The sequence below is a fragment of the Gopherus flavomarginatus genome, chromosome 2 (genome assembly GCF_025201925.1).
Source record: "Gopherus flavomarginatus isolate rGopFla2 chromosome 2, rGopFla2.mat.asm, whole genome shotgun sequence".
Classification (NCBI taxonomy): domain Eukaryota; kingdom Metazoa; phylum Chordata; order Testudines; family Testudinidae; genus Gopherus; species Gopherus flavomarginatus.
In genome coordinates this window covers 175,613,298-175,632,796 of record NC_066618.1, presented here as the reverse complement: position 1 = coordinate 175,632,796, position 19,499 = coordinate 175,613,298, and the positions used below count along the sequence as shown (strand labels likewise).

The 19,499-nt window shown below is 45.1% G+C and overlaps 1 protein-coding gene across 2 annotated transcripts in view; it reads right to left on the bottom strand.

Moving 5' to 3' along the window:
* LOC127044905 (leukocyte elastase inhibitor-like) overlaps positions 1 to 19,499 on the bottom strand; it is a 186,158-nt gene that overhangs the window by 7,239 nt on the left and 159,420 nt on the right. Inside the window, exons 1-3 of one of the 2 annotated variants that reach the window (XM_050940192.1) lie at positions 9,098 to 9,147; positions 6,791 to 6,967; positions 925 to 1,062 (exon numbers count right to left, since the gene is read on the bottom strand). In XM_050940192.1, coding sequence (XP_050796149.1) covers positions 925 to 1,062; positions 6,791 to 6,958 — 306 coding nt within the window. In that variant the 5' untranslated portion in view covers positions 6,959 to 6,967; positions 9,098 to 9,147. Of the gene's footprint in view, positions 1 to 924; positions 1,063 to 6,790; positions 6,968 to 9,097; positions 9,148 to 19,499 lie in introns of those variants that run through there. The other variant, XM_050940191.1, reaches the window with a different exon arrangement.

Genomic DNA, 19,499 nt, shown 5'->3' with positions numbered 1-19,499 from the left:
AAAATGCTTAAAAATATTATCCGCCAACATTATAAAATAATAAAAATTATTAAATTCTGCCAAGCCTATTTAGAGCCTAGTGATACAACACTAACTTAGGTCAGTTAAAGAATCTGTCTATCTCAAGGGCTGGGTGAACTGATCTTGCATTTTATTATTTTTGTTTCTGACAGATACAGGTGAACACTAATATTTCAATGCTCCCATTATGCATGAATATGAACTGATTGCTTATTACTGATGTTTCAGTGTTAGATTTTTTAAATTGGGTGATGTTCACCACAGTGCAACAGGCCCATACAAGCCTAAGCACTCCTGAAATCCCACTGAGATTGTAAGTGGGATATAAGTGGCCAACAGACCTCAAGCAGACTCTCTGCAAAGGGGAGAATTTCACCTATGTTGGTTTCAAAGTACATCAGGTGGTGTACCACTGATACAACTAGTGGGTGGGATTTTCAAAAATACCTCAGTGACATAGCAGTACAATCTCCATTGAAAATCAGTGGCAGTTAGGGGCCTAACTGCAACTTGTTTCCTTGAAAATCTCTCCCCCATATTTACAGATTTATCAGTTTGAGAGCCAGAAGCACAAATGGATATCAGACTGCTACTTCCCAAAGCGGGTACTAAATTTGTAGCCAAAAATGGTTTGTCTTGTGGGTCCTTCAACTGACCTCAAATTTTTTGCCTCATAAATATACAGATAATGAAGTTATTCTGCTTGGAATCAATCAATAACAAGGCAGTTATGCAGTTTACTAAATTAATTCCTAATTGTATTAAGGTTTTATATAAATCCTGTTCCAGTGGGAGTTTTGCCACTGACTTCAAGAGGGACAGGACCAGGCCCTAACAGAAATGGGAAGTAACTGATGATTGAGTTTTGAAAAATTCTACAGGAATTCTGTCACATGAACTCACTGCTAAAAAACCGTAGGTCTTCTCTCCATAAAGCCGATTGGCAAGCTTCAACAGATAGGAAGCTCCACTTCTGTTTATGTCAGAGGTCAGGGTCTGAAATCTTGAATGAAGCTCTTCAACAACATCAAAATGAAGGGTCTAGATTAAAAAAATTATCAATTAATACAGAATACTTGGTAGTAAGTGTTTGAACGATCAGGCCCTTTGAATAAGGAGGAAAACAAACAAACAGTGTTTGCCTTTTGATTGATTGTAAGCTATCTGAAAACTTCAGCTAGTGCAAAATCTAGTGGTTGACTTAATGGCAACACAAATGTATCACCTGTGCTCAGTCACTTGCACGGTCTACTAGTTTATATTTGGGCACAATTCAAGCTGTTTATTTTAATCTATAATGTTTGGCAGCTCTCCCCCTATGAGCCATCCAGCCATAGAGATCTGTTTGGACACTGATATTAGTCCCTATATACTAAATTCTGTATGCAAGGTGCTACCAACAAAGGGACCTTCAGTTCTCAAATTCACTTCTTTTGCTTTTGCTCCCTCAGAGCATATTGCAAGCCCTATCTATTCTCCCACACCTTATTTGAACATGTGAGTAAGGTGAGCTTGATCTGATTTAGCATGATTTTCTTTTATTTTTAATAAATGATAATATAAATGCTGCCACATATTATTAATGTCTGATAATTTAAAAATTAAATACGTTACTGTATTTAACTGTAGTGTCTCTTTAAGGGCATATTTTCTCTCAGAGTGATTCTCAGAGATAAAAGCAGCAAAGAATCCTGTGGCACCTTATAGACTAACAGACGTTTTGGAGCATGAGCTTTTGTGGGTGAATACCCACTTCTTCAGATGCATGTGGTGGAAATTTCCAGGGGCAGTATATATATGCTAGCAAGCAAGCTAGAGATAACGAGGTCAGTTCAATCAGGGAGGATGAAGCCCTGTTCTAGCAGTTGAGGTGTGAAAACCAAGAGAGGAGAAACTGGTTCTGTAGTTGGCAAGCCATTCGCAGTCTTTGTTCAATCCTGAGCTGATGGTGTCAAATTTGCAGATGAACTGAAGCTCAGCAGTTTCTCTTTGAAGTCTGGTCCTGAAGTTTTTTTGCTGCAGGATGGCCACCTTAAGGTCTGCAATAGTGTGGCCAGGGAGGTTGAAGTGCTCCCTACAGGTTTTTGTATATTGCCATTCCTAATGTCTGATTTGTGTCCATCTCAGAGATAAGTTATTCAACAGGATATATGCACTATGGAGAGATCTACCTGAATCTAGATGGGCCAACGAGACCGTATCAAGGACCTTCAAAGCACAGAGAAATATTTGGACAAAGCTAAACTAACCAGAGACCACACGTAGGACATGGTCTAGGGTCTATTCCAACCCTGATATTCTATGACCTGATCCAAGCTCATTATGGACTTTGCATCAGGCCTAGGTATCCTGGGAAGTTTCAGTCTGCTTTGTATAGGTGAAAAGATTCAGTATTAAGGCACTATGAAATGGGTCCATGACCTACAAAAACAAATATCCACATGCATCCTAAAATCTTTGGTAGCTATAACCTTTCCCACATGTTTCTCTGACCCCACTCCCCCCGATTACAGTTAATGTATTTCACAAATATTACAAAGTACTTTGAATTAGAACATAGAATATCACAGATTAGCATGTTGAAACTTGTCTGAGTGGTTTTCTTAACCCCTTTTCATGCTATTTCTGCTCTGAATAGGTTCAACCTGGGTTGGGCTGTTAGTTTAATTTAGATGATAGAATGGGAGTTAGTTTCTGTACAAAGTTCAGGCCTGACAAGTAGTGATGAAATAGTTTTATTGTTCTAATGGATAACTCAATGCTGCCTAATATCATAAAAGAGCCCCTCCTAAAGCTAACAATACAAAGGAGACAATATTCTTAAACAAATATATTGTGACTCCCAGCAGAGTGAATTCAAACATACCTTTTTACAACTCCATGTGCCATTCCAATAAAACAAAACCATGAATAACTGAATCCCTCTTAAGCAATAAATCCCACATGAAATTAGTACCAATGCTGCCATCCAGAATTTTTTTTTATATTTTAAAATTAATAAATACTAATTTTGAAATCTCTCATCTCTAAAACCAGAATTTAACCTTCAGGAAATCTTCACTGCACTAGTCAATGCAGCTTTTTTACTGGCTGAATTTGATAAAGGCTGGACACAAAGAGCTCAGTTCTTCAACCCTTGCTTATATTTGTTAATCCCCGCTGAGTACTCTCACTGATTTCACTAGAATTGGGGCCAGCCACAGTAATAAAACAAAACTGAACACCTTAAAGCTTTTGTTATTAAAAAATGTGGCTAATGTAAAGTTATGTGGAAGTGACTGATTAAAGCCCATTGAACTCAAAGGGAGTCTTTCCATTGACTTCTGTGGACTCTGGATCAGGGCCGTCAGGCACAAAATATAGCAAATTCAGTGAAAACACAAAATACAGTAAGTGTTTAAAGTTAAGCATGTGCTTAAAGCCTTCACAACTTAAGCACTTAAATGGTGTGCTGAAAAGGAAATAATTTCCAATCAGGGCCTTATTTAGAACATTAGGCACCTATTTTTGAAAATATTAGTCTGAAGGTGTGCTCAGGTCCAGCTCCAGGGGTTCTGCCGCCCCAAGCCGCCAAAAAAAAAAAAGGTGCGATCGCGATCTGCGGCATTTCAGCGGGAGGTCCTTCGCTCTGACAGGGAGTGAGGGACCCTCCACCGAATTGCCGCCGAATAGCTGGACCTGCTGCCCCTCTCCGGAGTGGCAGCCCCAAGACCTGCTTGCTAAGCTGGTGCCTGGAGCCGGCCCTGGATGTGCTGAATATTACTATTGTGGCTGATCTCATTCTTTGATATGAGACTGATAATGTCTTGACTCTGAATGAGAAGGTGGGTGAGAATATCTTTTATTGGACCAACTTTTGTTGGTGAAAGAGAGAAGCTTTCGAGATACCTTTCCCAGACCTGAAGAGCTCTGTGTATTCAGTGTCACAGCCAAATAGAAGGTTAAATAGGTAGTTTACCATCCTAGCCACTATGGATGTAAAAGCCCTCTACACCAACATCCCACACAAAGATGGACTACAAGCCATCAGGAATAGCATCCCCAATACCATCACGGGAAACTGGTGGCTGAACTTTGTGACTTTCTCCTCACCCACAACTACTTCAAATTTGGGGACAATTTATACCTTCAAGTCAGCAGCACTGCTATGGGTACCCGCATGGCCCCTCAGTATGCCAACATTTTTATGGCTGACTTAGAACAACGCTTCCTCAGCTCTCGTCCTCTTACGCCACATTGATGACATCTTCATCATCTGGACCCACAGGAAGGAGGCCCTTGAGGAATTCCACCATGATTTCAACCATTTCTACCCTACCATCAACCTCAGCCTGGAACAGTCCACACAAGAGGTCCACCTCCTAGATACTATAGTGCTAATAAGCAATGGTCACATAAACACCACCCTATACCAGAAACCTACTGACCACTATACTTACCTACATGCCTTCAGCTTTCATCCAGACTACATCACATGATCCATTGTCTACAGCCAAGCTCTAAGATACAACTGCATTTGCTTCAACCCCTCAGACAGAGACAAACAGCTACAGAATTTCTATCAAGTGTTCTTAAAACTGCAATACCCACCTGGTGAAGTGAAGAAACAGACTGGAAGAGCCAGAAGGGTACCGAGAAGTCACCTACTACAAGACAGACCCAACAACTAAAACCTCTCCAGCGCATCATCAAGGATCTACAACCTATCCTGAAGGACGATCCCTCACTCTCACAGACCTTGGGAGACAGGCCAGTTCTCACTTATAGACAGCCCCCTAGTGAGGAAATACTCACCAGCAACTACACACCACACAACAAAACACCAGCCTAGGAACAAAACCCTGCTACAAACTCTGGTGAGAACTCTGTCCATGTATCTATTCAAGGGACACCATCATAGGACCTAAGCATGTCAGCCACACCATCCAGGGCTCCTCACCTGCACATCTACCAATGTGCTATATGCCATCATGTGCCAGCAATGCCCCTCTGCCATATACATTGGCCAAACCAGACAGTCTCTATGCAAAAGAATAAATGGACACAAATCTGACATCAGGAATCATAACATTCAAAAACCAGCAGGAGAACACTTCAATCTCTCTGGTTTCTCAATAACAGACCTAAAAGTGGCAATTCTTCAACAAAAAACTTCAAAAATAGACTCCAACATGAAGCTGCAGAACTGGAGTTAATTTGCAAACTGGATACTATCAGATTAGGCTTGAATAAAGACTGGGAGAGTTTGGGTCATTATAAAACCTAAACTTAATTTCCGCAATGCTAATTTCTCCCTACTGTTGCTCACACTTTCTTGTCAACTGTCTATAATGGGTCACTCTCTTACCACTTCAAAAGTTATTTTTTCTCCCTTGGTATCCTGCTGTTAAACGATATATCTCCTGTAGACTGATCTCACACTTGGTAAGGCGACCCCCATCCTTTCATGTATTTATACCTGCTCCTGTATTTTTCACTTCATGCATCTGATGAAGTGGGTTCTAGTCCACAAAAGCTTACGCCAAAATAAATTTGTTAGTCTCTAAAGTGCCGCATGGACTCCTAGTTTTTTTTCTACATATTCTAAGAGGCCTTTCAAAGTGAAGCAGCCTGTTAATACCCCTGTAGTCATAGAATAAAAAGGGGGGCTAGTGGGTTACAGATTGTTGTAGTAAACCATAAATCCAATGTCTTTATTAAGATCATGATTTTTGGTGTCCGGCAAAGTTATGAATTTAAGCTCGTAGGCTTGTCTTTGGAAGGTGTTGTGTAGGTTTCGTTTGAGGATGGGGACTGAGAGGTCAAGATTTATGGTTTATTACAACAATATGCCACTAACTCCCCCTTTTTTGTCGTTTGACTGCAGGGGTATTAACAGGCCACTTCATCTTGAATGGTCCCTTGAAAGATGCATTAACTACTTACGCTAAACAATCTGTTCCAGCTTGTATTTAACTGTGACATGCTGAGTACCTTTTCTAGACCTGAAGGAGAGCTCTGTATAGCTCGAAAACCTTGTCTCTCTCGTCAACACAAGTTGGTCCAATCTTGTCTTTCTAATATCTTGGGACCAACATGGCTACAACAACACTGCAAACAACATTAACTGTGACTGGATTGAAGTAAGATTCACATCTGTTGTATGTGTCTTGTGGGAGATAACAGTCCCGTCATTTAACAAAATTCATGATCTCATGCAAAGATATTGTCATCATGCATTATCATTATTATGACACTTTAAATTTAAGTAGGGGGAGCTGGGTTAAGTTTTTGTTTTTTTAACATGACAGCAGTATGCATAACATTATGTATTTCAAAATCACAGATTTCTTTGCCAGAGTCGCACAGAGGATTTGGGCAAAATCTGAAACAGAGGCTCCCCTCCCTTCCAAAAAAAAATACAAATTATTGGGGGCCAGGGGGAGTGGAGAGTGAGCCCCCTCTGCACTCACCCCACAGTGATGACTCCTGTCCTGTGGGAGTGGGCGTTGCTCCCCACTCCAGGCATTGTGACCTGGCATACTAGGTTGCAACACCACTCAGTTTGTGGGCCCTTTCAAACTGGGGGTCTGGAGCAGCCCTGCTCTTATCATCAAAGGGCATAAAAACAAATTAAAAAATTATTTGCTTCCAGAGGTTTTGATCAAATTAATTAGTGACTGAATTAAGTGAGAAACAATAGGAAGGGTCAATGAATTCTTACATTTTTCTCTTAAAACTTATTTTCTATAACATTAAAAATCTAAACAAGAAAGAAATTTTCACTGACCTTCAACAGCTGTGTCTCTGTGTTACCTTTAGCCCCTAAAAGGACCATGGCCAGTGCAGCAGAAATACTGACTGGCGAGAAAAAGATATTTCCTGTTGGGTTGGTTTCATTCAACTTTCTAAACAGATCGAGAGCAAAATGGGTGTTTGCATTACTCAGTTTCTCCATGGTTACAAGCTGAAAAATAAAATAAGTGCAATCAAGGCTCCAGGTAGTGATTTTTCAAAAACTAAATACCCTGCATCACGCAAGCAAAGGTGAAACTAACAAAAGAGCATTTGTACCATATGGAAATCAGGAATATTAACTTCAGTTTATCTTCCTCACACGTTAACAAATTCACATAAATAGATATAACAGCTAGTAGATTGCTTACCCCAGACATTCTGGTTACAACCTTACAGATGTTATATAATAAACTTCAGTAGCCTCTTATTTCTAAATTTTGGAACAAACTAAGGTTAAGGAGGGTGCAGGAATGGACACTATAGTCCTCTTATTCCAAATTCACAAATTAGACACAGTCAAGACAACTGGTGGGTGAACTCCTCCTTGTTTTCCCACCAGTGGATTTATTAAGTGTAATACACTAAGGCATCCAGTATAGTAGCTGGTGAAAGGTTCTTAAATCTCCATCTCATCTGAGACCTGCTTCTGTTAAGCAGACCACACCAAATGAACGTCCCAGTCCTCCAAAGACTTACACATCTGCTTAACTTCATGCACTGTTAGAACTCATCAAATTTACTGGGACTACTCAGTGTGTATCATGTTTAGCATGCGCCTAAATCTTTGCAGGATCAGAGCCCAAGAATGGAAACAAATGTGTACACGAGAGTTTTGAAATCAAAAGTGAAATACGGGATATACAAAGCCTGGGCCTGACGCTGCAAAATCCTTTTGTCCATTGATTTAACTTGCCCAATTTCTTTTGACTGCTTCTGCCTACAGGCAAATCCCCCACTGATTTCAGGGGCAGTAAGCACTGCAGGATGTAGCCATTTATAATTCCTTTTCATTCTAAAATTTATTTTAAACTTAATAGTCTATATAGCTGACACTACAAATCAGAGCTGTTACTCAGGATCAGGAATATTGTTAAAACATGGTTTTGTCCCAAATACATACATACATACATATACACACACACACACCCCAAACCATGTTCTAAAACTGTGCCCTGCTATGGTAGTTCTACACAAACTCTAAAATCTATGATTATCCCCTTCAACTGACAGCAAGGAAACATTCAGGTTCCGAAAGGTACTGACTGTCCTATAAAACTTTTCAATAACTATTAGCTAGGATGGACAGTGATGGTGTCCCTAGCCCGTTTGCCAAAAACTGGGAATGGGCGACAGGGGATGGATCACTTGATGACTACCTCTTCTGTTCATTCCCTCTGGGGCACCTGGCACTGGCCACTATCAGAAGACAGGATACTGGGTTAGATGGATCTTTGGTCTGACCCATTGTGGCTGTTATGTTCTTAACTTCTGCAATTCTGCTCTAATTCTCCACTAAAAATGAATTCAAAGCAAAAGAGAGTGTTTCTACTTTCTCCCAACACTGTAGGTATTTGCCTCAGTCTTTAACAAATATGGTAAAAATCGATTTTTTTTCAGACACAGATTAAAAACAAACCAACCATGTCATGTCACATAGGTGGAACAAAACTATGTTTTATTAAAATAAATAATTATAGCAATGTTCATGAATCATGCCACTGCCCCACCATTTGCTACACCACAAACAGGCTTTCTAGCCTCTGGGGGTTTGTCCACACAGTGAAGTTGTGATGTTTAACTGGTGCCACTTTTAAGTGTGGACACTCATACGTCATTTAAACCTCACTTGCACCCGTTTTGCTTCTGCCTGCGAGTGAAAATCGAGAAGGAAAATCATAAGAAAGGAAAGAGGAGGAGGAACAGTTGAATCCAGGGCTTTCCCTGGAAGGCTGCGGAACAGGAAAACTTGCAATGGGCAGGCTATTGCGAAGCAGCTTCATCTCCCAGGGGGCGGGTGGGAGAGGCTCAGCCGGTACTGTGGACTTGTCTCTCCTGCAGGGTTGTCTCCGTGTCCCCTGGGGGCACGCACTGAGCGGGAACGAAGAACAGGCCGAGGTGCTCGGGACCAGCCCAAGCTGCACATTTCTAATACGCTGGAGGGGGGGCAGATTGCAGGCGCCTGCTGGGTCCCCAGCACATGGCGCAGAGTCCTCCCCTTAGCCCCGTTTCTCGGAGCCAATGAGCGTCCCCCTCCCCTGCTCTCGGACTGGGACAAATTCACGCCGCTGCTGTTTCTTACCCTGCAGGCTGCAGCCAGCTGAATCGTCACTGGTTCCAGGCAGTAGGAGAGACACGTGAACCGGTGACTCAGCCCTGTGTGCTTAGCCAGACCGGGGCAGGGAGTGTGCGACGAGCCTTAGGGGAGGGAAACGCACCGACCGAGGGAGGACGTGGCTGCTCGGGGAGGACCAAGGCCGCCAGCCCCGCACCACTGGGTGCGCTGTGACTGCCGGGGGAGGGGCCACCTTTGCACAAGGGGCAGGGGCAGCCGGGGTGGGGGCATGGATCGGGACGGGAGGATGAGGGGAAAGTGGGGAATGGACGAGGAGATGAACCAGCTGCGGCTGGGTGGAAGAGCGTAGGCACGAAAGCCTGTTTGGCTGGGTCTGTGTGCATGGTTGTTGTATCCCCGGGGGTCCGAGGATAGAGACCAGGTGTGGGAGGTAATAGCTTTTATTAGACCAGCATTCTCAGCACCTCTGCCTTTGCTAGAACTGGGGGTGTCACTAGGGCGAGGTTGGTGGTAGGGTCCCTAAGGCCTTTTTGGGCAAATGTGCCAAATGGTGGGCAGAAGAGAGGGATAAGGGGGTGGGTTCAGCTTCAGCATCAGTAGGTGGGAGGGGAAGGGGCGAGTTAGGAAGAAATGGTGGGAAGGCAGAAAAGAAGAAAATTTAAGTTTAGAACAGAAAAGGGAAATATGACAAGACACGAGACAGAAGAACTAGAGAATAGAAAGCTCATAATGAGGAAGAGGAGAAGAGAAATGTGTTGTGCCTGCAAGAAAGAGGAGTGGGACTGCCCAGGGGTGATAAATAGACTTGAAATGAATCGAGTAGTAGATAGTATAGGAAAGGGGCTGAGACTGAGAGAAAACAGCAGACTGTTGTGTTCTCCCATCCTGCCTTTTCCTGCTGTCTGTGCCCCAGTTTTCTGTTTGTGAAACAAGGAAAGTTGCTGCCTGGGGGTTGGCAGGGAGTGGGCACCTTTCTCCTCACCAGAAGCCCTTCCCACCCAGGCGCAGCTCAGGTTACAGCCTAGTAGTAGCAGGTTCCACAGCCACATTGAGTTTCTAGTGGAATACAGCCACAACCGTGATTTTTCTCTACTATCTAACTGCAGTGTATGTCTTGAATTTTGTTCTTGGCCCTGCACTGTAAATACAGACCTACTGCACTAGTTTTTTATTTACAGTGCAAAATTTGGCTCAATGTCTTTATTGAAGAATGAACAGTTTCCAAACAAAAAAATCTTGTACTGTGACCACAGTTTCTTCTCTCTCCAGCTGGATTTAGAAACGGCTGAAATTGGTTGTTACAGTACTACTTTGTGTTGTTTTAGCTCCTTCCAAGGATTTCAGAATGCTTTACAAATAAGTAAACCAACTTTGTAACACAAAGATTATTTACAAATAGGTGAATGGGGTTGGAAACCGGTTAAGTAATTTGCCTAAGGTCTATATCTCACAGATCTGACTTCTAGCCCCATATATTTACTACAACAGCTTTAAATAATTCCACCACAAGGAGTTTGGCAACACCTTTAGGTGTGAAACAGTGATAATACAATGAGGACAGACTGAAATAACCCCTCAAAACAAATTGCAAAATCTTTCATCAGAGAGGGAAGGACTTTAAAATTTACCTAAGAAGAGTTTCAGAAGGGAGGAATGTGCATAAGAACAACCACACTGGGTCCAACCAATATCTTGTCTCTTGCCAGTGATGAGTACCAGAGCTTCAGGGGAGAGTATACAGAACAGGGCATTTTGGAGAAATCTGCTGCTGTCTTGCCCTCCCGGCTTCTATCAGAGGTTTATTACCTCCTTCAGATGAATGCGACTGACAAGATTTGTAGAAAAGATCTCTCTCCCCTTATCCTGATATGCCAACCTTTTGTTTTCCTCTGAGAAGGCAGAGAGAGGAGCCCTTGCTTATGGGTTTTTATGAACTCTGCAGGAAGCAGAATGCAGGCTGGAAAAAGGTGCACAGATCTGGAGTACTAGTATTATTCATGCTTCAATGATGTGGACAATTTTTTCTGCCTCTGGTGAGGGAGCAGGCTGTCTCCCCCAGAAACACCTTTTCAACCACTGCCTTTTCTTTATGTTGCTGTTCTTTACTATGATGTAATACAGGGTCTAGTAACTCAGTCTACCATTGTTAATTTTTCCCTTTTTTGCTCAGTGGTAAGACCGTGTTCATAGTTATGCTATAATAAATGTTGTTCAAGTTAATTTAGTTTGTTTATCTGGTAGTTATCACGTTGGAAGAGTTCATGGGGCTGCATGACTAAAAGGCAAAAAGTACTGGGCCCCTGGAGCTACCTGCCTTTTTTCAGCTGCAGTGCTGCCTTTGCCTCTCTGAGTGCACAGAATCACACTGGGTACAGCTGGCCATGACATCATCAGGTAAAGGAAATACACTGCTAAGGCAACAACAAATGTTATCGAGGCCTTCATGAGTTTAGCCTTACAGGAGAGACACTACTGATGTTCAGGTGACCATTTATTAGGTAATAGCCCATCTCTGACAGGAAGATGACAAGAGCACCCTTCCCCTCTCTGTTGCAATAACAACCTTCAATTTTTAAAGTCTCCAATTCCATTATTCTATCTACAATAGCTGCGTGTTTGCTGAACAGCCAGCTAGGAAGTCTTCCCTTCTCTTCCAGCTGGTGAGATGAGCTCCAGGGACTGTGTAGTCAGCACAGTTGTTGAAGGGTTCTTCTGATTGGCTGAAGTGATATTTTAGTCAGCCCAAAGAGGAAAGCAGAAGGCAAGTAGTGAAGCAGCCCAGCTTACGTGTTGGGTATAGGACAGCTGTCCTCAGAAAGGTAACTAAACCACCAGCTAAGGAGGCGCTTTTTCAAGTGCTTAACTATGGTTATATCAAGACCAACCAAGGACAGTTTACATTAAAAAAAAAAATGCCCCCATGGAATTAATAAGATGCGTGCTTAGCAGCCAATCACTGTGCTTGCACAGCATAGCCCATTTCCCCTCCCTGCCTAGATGTTGTTGAGACTTTCTTTCTTGAGGTTGTACAGTGCCTATCAATGGGGCTCCCGTGCTGCTTGGAACCAGTCAGTGAGTGTTGTCACAGTATAAGTGGTACCCATGAGTGCAGACCTAACTCTTATAAATACTTAACTACTGGTCCAAAACAAACGCTACAGCTTGCAGTATTGTCAGTTCAGTACAGCGTGTTAATAGTGTAGCTTTTTATTTAATAGACACAAATGGTGGATAAATCTCTCAAAATATATTATTACCTAAAGAGGACAATATTTCCTTTAGTTACCAGAGACAGAGAGAGGAAATTCTCCCAGAAGAGGCCCAAACTCTGCAATATACAGCTCCTTGACCCCTATGGAGAAATGTTCTTACAGAAGTCTAAAAAATGCCAAAACTTCAAGTAAGCCTCAGGCCAACCTATTGACAACAGTATTTCACACTGTGACCTCAAACAAATCTGTAGAACTGAATAAGTTTGTAGGATTTTATGCTATAAGAAATGAGATTGATATTCTTTTGGGGATGGGGGAGAAATCTCACTGCCAGCTTTCCCTTTCATTCAAGAGGTGTCACAGAACTTCATAAATATTGAGCCTGTTATGTAGCTTATTCTTTTGCTCCTGTCTTAAGCTGTTTATGGTGAATGATGTGCTATTAATAGCTGCAGCATTCTACCCCAGAGATAGGTATACTTCAGTGATGGATTAAGTGATTGCTAGGCAGTAGTCTCCCTTAAACTTGTCAGTTTTGTCTTTTATAAAAGAGTACCTCGTATTTCCTAATCTTCCCCTTACTTACTATGGGGAACAGCTAGAAAGACTGAGGTGAAGTTAGTTATCTTAAAGGTACAATGAAGGCACAATTGGCAAGTCTATGGCATCACTTCACCTACCTGGAGTCACCTCAGAGCTGGAACAGATTTTCAGTACTGCATATGAGCACTAGTTTACATCAGAGACTGAAGAACGGGTTAATGTAGGGGGCTGTTAGGTTGAAGAATACCTTATGCCAGGGGTCTCAAACTCAAATGACCACAAGGGCCATATGAGGACTATTACATTGGCCCGAGGGCCACATTACTGACACCTCCCCCCTGCCACCCTGGGCCCTGCCCCCACTCCACCCTTTCCATGAGGCCCCGCCTGTTCCCACCCTTTCCCTGCCCTTATTCCGACCCCTTCCCTGAAATCCCCACCCCAACTCTGCCCCCTCCCTGCCCCCAGGGGGAGCAGGAGGGGTGTGGGGACTGGCGGGGGTCAGGGTGCAAGGTGTGACAGGCGGCTCAGGGAAGAGGGTTGGGGTGCAGGAGGGGTGCAGGGTGCAGCAGGGGGATCATGGAGGGGGTCAGGGTGTAGGGTACAGCAGGGGGTTCGGGTGCAGCAGGGGACTCAGTGCAGTAGGTTGGGGTGCAGGAGGGGAGTGGCAGGGGTGCAGGGTGCAGCAAGGGGCTCAGGGAAGGGGGTTTGACTGCAGGAGGGGCTCAGGGGGTGGGCTCTGGCCTGGTGCACACTGGGGCAGGGAAGACTCCCTGCCTGCCTGCCCTGCCCCTGTGCTGCTCTGAGAAGCGGCTGGAACGTGGGGGAGCAAGGGCACAGGGGCATGTGTTGCTGTTGCTTCAGGCACTGCCCCCAGTATCTCCCATTGGCCGGGAACGAGGAACCACATGTTTGAGACCCCTGGTCTAAGATATAGGGCACTGGAAATCAAGAGACCTGGGTGGTATTCCCAGCTCTGCCAGTGACTGGCTGTTACTTTGAACAAGTCACTCCCCACCCCACCCTCAACTTTGCCTTTCATCTAGGAGGTGTCAGAGAACTTCATAAATATTAATTGAGCCTGTAATGTAGCTAACTCTTTTGCTCCGCACTTAAGTTGTGTGTGGTAAATGATGTGCTGTTAGTAGCTGCAGCACTCTACATCAGAGGTGGGTATATTTCAGTGATGGATTAAGTGATTCCTAGACAGTGGCCCCCCCCTTAAATTTGTCAGCTTTATCTTTTATAAAAGATTACTTCAGTATTCCCTAAACTTCCCCTTACTTAATATGGAGAACATCTAGAATGCACCAAAGATTGAGATGAAGTTAATTATCATAAAAAGTACAATTAGCAAGTCTATGGCATCTCTTTACCTACCACAGAAATGCAGTCACCTCTGAACTGAAGCAGATTTTCAGTATTGCCTAGGAGCGTTAGTTTAGAATAGACCGAAGAACTGGTTAATGTAGGTTGCAGAATGCCTTAACCCATGTTGGGATTTGGTGAGGATCCCACTGCAAACAGCCCTTGCTTTTATTTTCTCTCTTCACTGTCTCGGAACTTGACACTGAAGCATGTGACTCTGGGATTTTAAAATCCCAAAACCATGGAAGTGAAGCAGCACTAGCCCTCTGTTTAATTTAGTCATATGGAGCAACTTAAATTCTGAGCTAATGTTAATTTTTTAGCACAGAATTTCTACTGCATTTGAGTAATGGATGACAATTAAAAAAAAAAGTTGCAGGCAATAGTATAAATGAAGCTAACTGAACAAGTCTCCCATTTTTTTCCCTGCCAAGTGAAAGAATTATGGGCCAAAAATCATTGCTGATGGAAGTGCGAGCAACTCATCTGCCACCAATGATGTTTGGCTCCGTGGTGACAATGAGGCAGCATGGATCTAAGGGCTTGGCTACACTGGAGAGTTGCAGCGCTGCTGGTGGCTTTACAGCGCTGCAACTCACTCACCGTCCACACTTGTAAGGCACATACAGCGCTGGCTGTACTCCACCTTGGCCTGGGGAATAATGACTTCAGTGCTGGCGATGTTATTGGCCTCCAGAGGTACTTGGAGGTATCCCAGAATGCCTGTTCAGCCACTCTGCTTATCAGTTCGAACTCTACTGCCCTGGCCTCAGGTGACCCGCTCTTTAAATGCCCCGGGAATTTTAAAAATCCCCTTCCTGTTTGCTCAGCCAGGTGTGGAGTGCAATCAGTGAATCTTTCCAGGTGACCATGCCTCCACACGCCAAACAAGCCCCAGCATGGAGCAATGGCGAGTTGCTGGACTTCATCAGTGTTTGGGGGGAGGAAGCTGTGCAGTTCCAGCTGTGCTCCAGAGGTGGGAATTACGATACCTTTGGGCACGTATCAAGGACTATGCTGGAAAGGGGCCATGACCGGGATGCGCTGCAGTGCAGGGTTAAAGTGAAGGAGCTGCGGAGTGCCTATTGCAAAGCCTGCAAGGGAAACCACCGCTCCGGTGCTGCCCCCACAACCTGCCGTTTTTACAAAGAGCTGGACGCGATACTTGGAGGTGACCCCACTGCCAATCCGAGGACCGCGATGGACCCTTCAGAGCGGGGGGGGGGGGGAGTGAGAGTGAGGGTACTGGGGTGAGGGGAGACACCCCGGAGTCCCTGGAGGCATGCAGCCAGGAGCTCTTCTCAAGCCAGGAGGAAGGTAGTCAGTCGCAGCAGCCGGTACTTGGTGGAGGACAAGCAGAGGAGCGGGTTCCCAGTAAGCGGCTTTTATTTTCAGGATGAAAATTTTTCAGGAGAGGAGGGAGGTTTCTGCATGTATGCATGCCTAGATGTGGAATAGCCCACTGATGTGGTCTATCACGTCGCGGTAATCGGCCTTGGTAATCTCTTCAAAAGTTTCAGCCAGAGCGTGGGCAATGCACTTGCGCAAGTTAATTGGGAGAGCCATTGTGGTCCTTGTCCCAGTCAGGCTAACGTGTCCATACCACTGTGCCGCGAGGGGTGGGGGGGATTATTGCAAGACACAGGAAAGCTGCATAGGGGCCAGGGCGGAATCTGCATTGCTGTAGAAGACCCTCCCATTCTTCCTAGGTGTCCTGCAGCAGCGAGATATCTTCCAGGATCAACTCCTGTGGAAAATGTTTGGGGAGTGTTCAGTGTAGATGGCCGCTGCAGCTGTTTGCTTTCCCCAATGCACAGAAACCCCAGTACAGCCCTGAAGCAATCATTCCCCCTTCCCAGGTGACCCGCAGCAGCGAGATACATTCCAGGATCATCTCCTGTGGAAAATGTTGGGAGAGTGTTCAGTGTAGGTGCCCCCTGCAGCTGTTTGCTTTCCCCAACGCGCAGAAACCCCGAGGACAGTACAGCCCTGCAGCAATCAGTCCCCCTTACTCACCATCTCGGGGCTCCTATGGGTTATGTGCACTCTCTTTGGTATGGGAAAATTATGTTATTGTGAAGACTGTAAACTCCTTCAATGTGTGGGAATAACTGTCTGATATGAACAATACTGCCTCTGTTAAGTGTTGCCTTTTTTGTCTTTCCTTAAGCAACCTTGAGATCTCTGCTGCCCATGTTATCAACAGCTCAAAGACTCCAAAACCTCCCGAAGAAGCTGCGAAAAAGCAAAGAAGACATGCTGCAAGCAGTTATGGATCACTCTGTCACAGAGAATCAAAAACTGCAGGACTGGAGGGAAAGGGAAAGCAGGATCTGCCAGAAAAACGCAGCGGCCAGGAAGAAAAGCACAAAGCAGCTGATAAGCATCCTGGCGCACCAAGCCAACTCTATCCAGGCGCTCGTAACCATGCAGGCAGAGCACTACTGCGCCGGCCCCACCCCGTCCCAAAGCTCTTTCCCTTGTGCCCCAATGTCAGCTCAAAACACCCTTCCCCAGCATCCAGGTTCTTACCACCAACAGCTGCCTCCAACACCTGTACGTTCACCAACCAGCCCTGAAAACTACAACCCTTAACCTCTGCACTCAACCCCCATCACCATGCAGTATAGGCATCCTGAAGTGCAGCAGTCATTGCACAGCACTCCAGACAGGACATATTCAAACTTGTGACTGTACAGTTCCCCACCCCCCTGCCCTTTTAGATTCCCAAAATGTTGTGTGTCTGTCAAGAAAGTTATTTTCTTTTCAATAAATGAATTCTTGGCTTTGAAAACAGTCTTTATTATTGCAGAAAGTCAAAGATACCTTAGCCCAGGAAAGGAACAGACACTGCAAATCAGCTTAGGAAACACAGATTCTTACTAACATTGTAACCACTGCACTTCACTCCCATGCAAGGCACCAAACATTACTGTTGGTTTTCAGCCTCAAATCCCTCCCTCAAGGCATCCCTAATCCTTGCAGCCCTGTGCTGGGCCTCTCTAGTAGCCCTGCTCTCTGGCGTTGCAAATTCAGCCTCCAGGTGTTGAACCTCAGAGGTCCATGCCTGACTGAATCTTTCACCCTTCCCTTCACAAATATTATGGAGGGTACAGCACACAGATGTAACCACGGGATGCTACTTTCCCCCAAGTCTACTTCCCATACAGAGATCGCCAGCGCCCCTTTAAATTGCCAAAAGCACGCTCCACAGTCATTCGGCACCGGCTCAGCCTGTAGTTGAACTGGTCCTTGCCCCTGTCAAGCTTCCCTGTATACGGTTTCATGAGCCAAGGCATTAAGGGGTAAGCGGGGTCTCCAAGGATCACAATGGGCATTTCGACGTCCCCTACTGTGATCTTCCGGTCTGGAAAAAAGTCCCTGCCTGCAGCTTCCTAAACAGGCCAGTGTTCCAAAAGATGCGTGCATCATGCACCTTTCCAGGCCAGCCTGTGTTAATGTCAATGAAATGCCCACCATGATCCACAAGGGCCTGGAGAACCATAGAGAAATACCCCTTCTGATTAACGTACTCGGATGCTAGGTGAGGTGGTGCCAGAATAGGAATATGCGTCCCATCTATTGCCCCTCCACAGTTAGGGAAACCCATTTGTGCAAAGCCATCCACAATGTCCTGCACGTTCCCCAGAGTCATGGTTCTTCTGAGGAGGATACGATTAATGGCCCTGCAAACTTGCATCAACACGATTCCAACCGTCGACTTTCCCACTCCAAATTGGAATCTGGCAACTCCAGACAGCTACCGATTGGTCAGGAACCAGATTGCAATAGCCACCCGTTTCTCCACCGGCAGGGCAGCTTTCAATCTCGTGTTCTTGCGCTGCAGGTGGGGGCGAGCTCCTCACACAGTCCCATGAAAGTGGCTTTTCTCATCCAAAAGTTCTGCAGCCACTGCTCGTCATCCCAGACTTCCATGATGATGTGATCCCACGACTTAGTGCTTGTTTCTCGAGCCCAAAAGCGGCGTTCCATGGTGCTGAGCATTTCCATGAATGCCAGAAGCAATTTAGTGTCATACGCATCAGGCGACTCGCTATCATCATCGGACTCCTCATCATTTTGGGTCTTAAGGAATAGCTCAACTGCCAAACGTGATGTGCTGGTGAGACTCATCAGCATACTCCTCAGCAGTTCGGGCTCCATTTCCCACAGAAATCGCGCTGCACAGAAACCGTTGAGAGTCAAGATGGCACCAAACGTGGACGGAAAAACAGGGATTGCTGGGATGTGAAGTGATGCATCACGGAGCGTTGGGACAGGAAGCAGAATGACTCGCCCCTTCCGCCCCCTTCCGACCACCCATGGTGCCAAAATGGGACGAGGTGCTCTGTGGGATAGCTGCCCATAATGCACCACTCCCAACATCGCTGCAAATGTGGCCACACTTCAGCGCTGATAGCTGTCAGTGTGGCCACACTCCAGCGCTTTCCCTACACAGCTGTACGAAGACAGCTGTAACTCCCAGCGCTGCACATCTGCAAGTGTAGCCAAATCCTAAGATACAGGGCACTGGACTGGAAGTTAGGAAATGCGGGTGCTACTCCCAGCGACCTGCTGTGACTCTGGACAGGTCAGTTTACTTCCCCCTTCTTCTGTTTTGACTCCCAGTACTAGACATTGTACAAACACACTAGGCCCCCAGTAATGGTTGGAGTTCTAGGCACTACTGAAATACATATAATGAAATACATTTTAACGGAAAACTGGCTCAGCTGGTAAGAGGGTTTCCCTCAATTTCTCCAGAGTTAAGGAACTGCTGTGGTGCATATCCACTGTCTGCTCCCGGGGCAGCTTATAATGCCCTGGCTCTGCCCACAAGGACTGTTCCTTTTCACCACCTTTAAAGTCAAGTCAGTGTTTCTACTTCCTACAGTTTTGTGGATAATGCTGGACTCTGTCCTAGTGCCTGTAGTGGTGCCGATTGTGAAGGGTCAGGATTTGTAGTTGGCGCAGGGAATGAAAACCTTGCATACAATCCAGGACTGGTATCTTACTGCAATTTATAATACAGTGAAAGGTTGTTTTCAACAACGAGGTTTTCATTGACACTAATTCCTTACCTACTCAGACTTCACTCTGCCAGATTATGAGGTGCTGTTGGCAAACCTAACTGGACACTGAAACTGAGTTAGCTGCAACACTCAGAACACCACTAAAATCTATGTTCCAAGTTAACCACCCTTTTGCCTCTATTTACATATATGTTCTTGGCAGCCAAGTATTCTAAAGGAAGGAATACATATTGGACTTGATTGGAGGTGGGA